General features: G+C 44.4%; 1 protein-coding gene across 1 annotated transcript; it reads right to left on the minus strand.

The window, feature by feature from the left end:
* Positions 1-322: 322 nt before the first annotated feature.
* rab14l (RAB14, member RAS oncogene family, like) lies at positions 323-4,614 on the minus strand. Its single transcript, XM_068752577.1, has 7 exons — positions 4,556-4,614; positions 3,882-3,935; positions 3,159-3,336; positions 2,612-2,678; positions 2,424-2,511; positions 2,242-2,272; positions 323-2,156 (listed from the first exon to the last, which is right to left on the minus strand). The coding sequence occupies exons 1-7, from the start codon at positions 4,605-4,607 to the stop codon at positions 1,979-1,981; spliced, it is 648 nt and encodes a 215-aa protein (XP_068608678.1). The 5' UTR covers positions 4,608-4,614; the 3' UTR covers positions 323-1,978.
* Positions 4,615-5,397: the final 783 nt, after the last annotated feature.

Here is a 5,397-nt window from a genome sequence, read left to right on the forward strand (position 1 = left end):
GGCAAGCTGCCTTCACTTCAACGGTACCGTTAACGCTGGTTGGCTGGAATTATTCCTTCCCCTTTAACAACCATACCACTACGCCCCTTTTGTCTCAAAGACTCGTCACCAGTTTCGCAGACAAACTTTGCTTTCCTGTGTAAATATATTTTTGTTTTTCCCCTTCTTGCCTCGGTGCAATTTTTGTTGCAATAAAATACAAAGCAGTTGTGCTACTTGAAATACGTAACTGAGTACAGTGCCTTTTCTTTCTTCTTCCTGCATTACCCTTTTCTCAGCGCCAGCCTTAAAACCAACGATCAAAAAACGACAGCAATCAGGTTATGCATAATTTATTTTTTCCTGTCTGTAGTATCTTCATCACTAAAATCAAAATGTCAACATTATTAAAATCATATACACACAAGAATGCATTTAAATGTTAGCACGGCTCCTTTTTAAAAATTTATACATGTATGTACTTTTGTACTTTGGACAGACAAAAGCAGGAAGTGGTCATTCAGACTGCAAAGAGGGAGGGCAGGAAAAAGTCTCGTCCCACCAACTTCCCCACAATAACAAACCCAATCCCCCCCCACTCCCCAAAAGTTAAGACAGCAATGCAGGCCCCTCCCACGTGGAGAAGGGACGATGGGGTGGAAAAAGAAAAAAGGAATATAAACATCAAAGTGCCCTATTTTCCACTCCGTACAGAAATAAAAGGAATCAAACTTTGCAGACGAAATACTCGTTCGCGCGCATCGTCTCGATTCGTCAGCTCTCCCCTCGGCCGCCTGACGGGTTCAGTCGTGTGCAGACGGGGGGGTTAGAGGCATGACTTTACATTTATTAATAGAAACTATGTTACAGAACCCCCCCCCCCCCCCAAGCATGAATTAGAGGCAACTCACTAGAACATCAACTGTACAGAGTCAGCAAAATGAATAGTGGTGTAAGTGAGGTCATCACCAATAGCTAAGAAGCAGTATGTACAGCTATCCATTCAGGGGATCAGTATGTGTCCTGGGGTGAGGGGGGGGTGGGGGGGGCATGCCGCTTAGTATTATATAGTACAAGGTTAGAGGAACACCCTCCCGAATGAACAGATCAGCAGCACTTGAGATAAAGGAGTGTCTTGAATCGATGGGGGCTTCCGACCAGGCCGCTGATAAGATGTTCTAAACCCACGTGAGGTTTAACAGCAAGTCGATAAAGATTTAAGAGTAATTACGTTAACTATAATAAGGCAACAAACAAAGAAAATGCTGGCAAAGACAATCTGCTGATATTCCCTGGGGAGTTTTGGACTGAGGAGGAGAGATGGTAAATACATCTGTCAAAAAAAAAAAAAAAAAACTCCCATTCAACACAGACACAGAAGTTTCACACTCAATATTCCTCCTTGTGATATTTCGAAGAAGAGGAGGAATCACTGGTGGAATTTGGGGGTAATTCCTGGCTATCTAAATGTTACACCCCCCCCCCCCCCCACACACACACTGGTGCCACACCAGGGAAAGAAAAAGCAACATTTGCGTATCATATGTAACTATGGTCTGAAGAACATAAATAAAAAGAGTTTTATCATTAAACCATGAACTTTACGTCGATATAGTGTCAGTAACCCGTGGCGATGCCTATGATTCTAAGACGGCGAAACTACGTTGAATGGTGCGTTGAGAGTGGAGAGGGGGGGGGGGGGGCAGTTGAGTTGTGCAATGACAACATGCTGAATTTAAAGAGGATGGGTGAGATGCAAAACAAAGACAGGCAAGCAGAGAGGAAGAGGAAGAAGAGGATGGAGAGATCTAGTCCACGCAACCAAGCTCAGTCTGGCCCCAAGTCAATACCCACCTCCCATTCCTTCCCTCCACAGCCCTGCTCTCAGTGCAGCGGGGGGGTGGGGGGACAGATGGACGTACAGAAGTGGAGGGATGGCGGGGGGGGGGACAGACGGACATAGACATAAAGAGAGGATGACGAGGGTTTTGCTTGGTCATTAGCAGCTGCAGCCTTCTCTTTGGGGCTGGGGTTCGCTGGTTAGCCGGCCGCCCTGCGGCGCCGAGGGTTTGTGCTGGACCCCCGACTCGGCAGCGTTCAGGTCCAGGCTGCCATCTTGGATGTTCTGATAGATCTTCTTAGCAGCTTCCAAGAAGGCATCCTCGACGTTCTCTCCCCTGGACACAGAAGATGAAACGCAGACATGAGAAAGGCTGCAAGTGAGAAAGTAGAAGGGATGCTTCTGAAACGACGGACACGTACGTTTTTGCACTGGCTTCCAGAAACAACAGACCTGTAAGATATATATATATACATTAAAAAAATATTTAAAAAGTCACAAACCAACAGACTTCAAATACAAACTCTAATAACTGTGTTAATATTTGGACACTGTGAAGTTGACAGGTTTTAAAGTTGGACTGTACCACGAGTGTCCGACTCACCGTTCTCCTCGGCGAACTGCTTTGCTTCCTCGTACGTTACGTCTCTCTGGGCCTCCAGGTCTGCTTTGTTGCCGATGAGAATGATGACCTGGGAACACAGCGATACGAGAAAGGTCCTCAGCGATCCAAATGACACCTCCGAGAGAGGCACGAGACGCATCGTGTGAGCCCAGGACGCATAAACGTACGGTGTTGGGGTTGGTGAGGTTCCTGGCGTCAGTCAGCCAGCTGCTGAGGTGGTTGTATGTGCTCCTTCTGCACGACAACGACAAGAGAGACAAACGGTTACTGTGACAACAGGTAGGGACTAAATGTGAGGGCAGAAGGAAACTCTGCAGCTGCTCCATCAAAAGGCTGGAGTCATAATGAGAGCAGGAACACATGCTCACAGAGAAGGGAATTATAGAACTATATGATGGATCCTCCAACGGAGAAACGTGCACGCTCTTCAACCGAGCAGCTTCCCGTCTGTAAATACAGCCTGATCAAGCAACATCTGTTCCCCTGACAACCACCACATCCATTCAGAGTGAAAGAAGAACTCTTCCCAAGGGCACGTGCGTTACATACAACCAAAGTTTATGAGATTACATGTGTAGAGACGAACCAACACAGCAAGCAGGAAGTGAAGAAACACATCCACGATAACCCAAAGCAGGTCGGACACAACCTTTGATGTAAAGTCGTGACTAGCCAGTGACGGACAGACTTTGAAGTACAAGAAGCATCCGTTACCTGGTGATGTCGTAGACCATGAGCGCCCCCGCGGCGCCGCGGTAGTAGGAGCGGGTAACGGCCCTGAAGCGCTCTTGTCCCGCCGTGTCCCAAATCTGCAGCTTGATCTTCTGGCCACTCACCTCAATTATCCTCGTGCCGAACTCCACACCAATTGTATGGGGACAGTCTGCCATGACTGCGCGGAGGAAAGGAGGTTGTTACGGGTTCAATGGGACACTTTGAGCGGATTAGATTTACTGTTGCTACATTTTGCTCATCATTTGCCAAGATTCAGCTGAATTCTTTTGCGCGCATGCACGCCATCAGGTGCGTTTAATCGTAAGTCTTTTACCCATTAGGCTCCGTTTTCAGAATCAGAAAACTTTATTGATCCCAGAGGGGAACAGTACTCAACAAAACTTTAATTATGAACAGCCAGAAAGCAGGAAGTTTACTCTGAAAAGGAAAAAAAAAAAAAAAAGAGACAGTAAAGAGCATCTCTAAATCAGCGCAGTGTTTGTAGGATGTAGCAGCATCTGGCTTGTAAATAGGAGCACGAAACAAAATGGGGGTGAATAGTACTGGGAGGCTGCAGCTGACTGATGACGCTCGACTCCTATGCGTCCGTCTTCCGCTGGTGTAGAAAAATAAATACAATCTAAAGCAATTTAGGCACTCAAGTTGAACCTGGCGGCCTTACAAACAGTGATGAAAAGGAGACGAAATCAGCGCTGCTCTTACATTTCTTTTCTGTGAACTGGTGAAGCAAACATGACTTCCCTACCCCCATGTCCCCTGTAGAGAGAGACAAGGACAAATTCAGGGAAACGAAAGTAAGAACAATACCAATGTGCAGTCCGCGCGTGGTGAAGCAAACGTAGCAGACAGTCTGGCGAAACGGAACATTTTGTTGCACCACCAGGAGAGAGAGTGATGAAGAATAAAACATTATACACTATTCTTCAGACTTTGCTTCACAGAAGAGGATAAATAACCCAGAGCTGTGGGCGTCTAAGAGTTCATGAAAATGTCTGCCTGTGCAAACAAAAAGCTGGAATAACACGCTTGTGTTAAAAACACGTCAGAAAGAGTCTGACAGAACCGTAAAAGAAATTTGAAACGGAAAGACAAGTCAAGACTTTATGTTGAACAGTTGATTGATAAGCAGCACACAGTTGTATGATATTAGAGTATAAGTGCGAACACATGTAGCCATGATCATTCTTTACAGAATATCTGCATGATCTAACAGTCATGGGCCTTTTCTCTAATGAAAGTCAAATTACGAGTAGATTATTCATCTCAGAAGAAAAATGCCGTCATGCAGACAAAGCTCTTCAGGTGGACCGCCCTCTGGAAATGGAACATCGCTTCTAAATGCTCATCAGATTTGCTCACTGCACTCGCTCACTTACCAATAATGATGTATTTGAAAATGTAGGAGTAGTTGTACGGTGCAGTGGCCATTGTGGCTCTGAAAGACAAAAAAATAAATACAAATAAACTGTTAGGAGTTTTTGCATTTTTTCCAAACAGTATTTTAAAATATGTGGCAAAAAAACAACAACATTCTACTATGTAAAGGGATGATATAAAAATACTGGACATCAACATGAAGACTTGAAGTGGAAAAACAGAAGATACTAGGAGTCGATATATGCCTTTGCTTCGCCCAAAGTTATAATTGAAGAGTCATTAAAATTATACTGCCGAGTTCTAATTTCTGAAGAGCCTGTTTTAGACTAACTAACTACGCGAGTTTTGCCGGTGCCTTTTACTCCTTATTTCCTGCTCTTGCTGCAAGCTAATAATAAGCTAGATAAGCTTGGTATTGTCCTGGAATAAAGCAGTCTACCCCTATCAACAGTGCATGTGTACACAAAGACACCTAAAGTATTACAAGCTCAAATTTAGGCTGAAATGGCGTTGACACTTATGTGATACTCGGTGATGCATCGCTGCTCAGACATCCTTCACAGGGCCTAGACAAAGCCAGACTGGGAAAATACATTTAGCACAATATCAGCACCGAAAGGAAGCTTTAAACATCTATGAAGACAAATACACTGGTTTAAATGTAAGTCCACAATGCAATCATATCAAGTCTATAAATAAAGACTGCTTTATTATTCTGTAAAGTCATGAAGCTGATTTGTTTACGTGTCCAATACAAAAAGACGCAAAGATAAGGCAGCACAAAACAAACCACAAGTAGCATAAATATACCACAGTTATTCCAGATGCTAAATATACTTTG

The sequence above is a fragment of the Brachionichthys hirsutus genome, chromosome 19 (genome assembly GCF_040956055.1).
Source record: "Brachionichthys hirsutus isolate HB-005 chromosome 19, CSIRO-AGI_Bhir_v1, whole genome shotgun sequence".
In the NCBI taxonomy this organism is placed as follows: domain Eukaryota; kingdom Metazoa; phylum Chordata; class Actinopteri; order Lophiiformes; family Brachionichthyidae; genus Brachionichthys; species Brachionichthys hirsutus.

Coding starts and splice junctions, on each gene's coding strand:
- rab14l (XM_068752577.1), bottom strand. CDS start 4,607: ATGGCCACTGCACCGTACAACTACTCCTACATTTTCAAATACATCATT. Junction 3,337..3,881: donor CCAGTTCACAGAAAAGAAAT/GTAAGAGCAGCG, acceptor TCCTCCGCGCAG/TCATGGCAGACTGTCCCCAT. Junction 2,679..3,158: donor ATGGTCTACGACATCACCAG/GTAACGGATGCT, acceptor GTTGTCGTGCAG/AAGGAGCACATACAACCACC.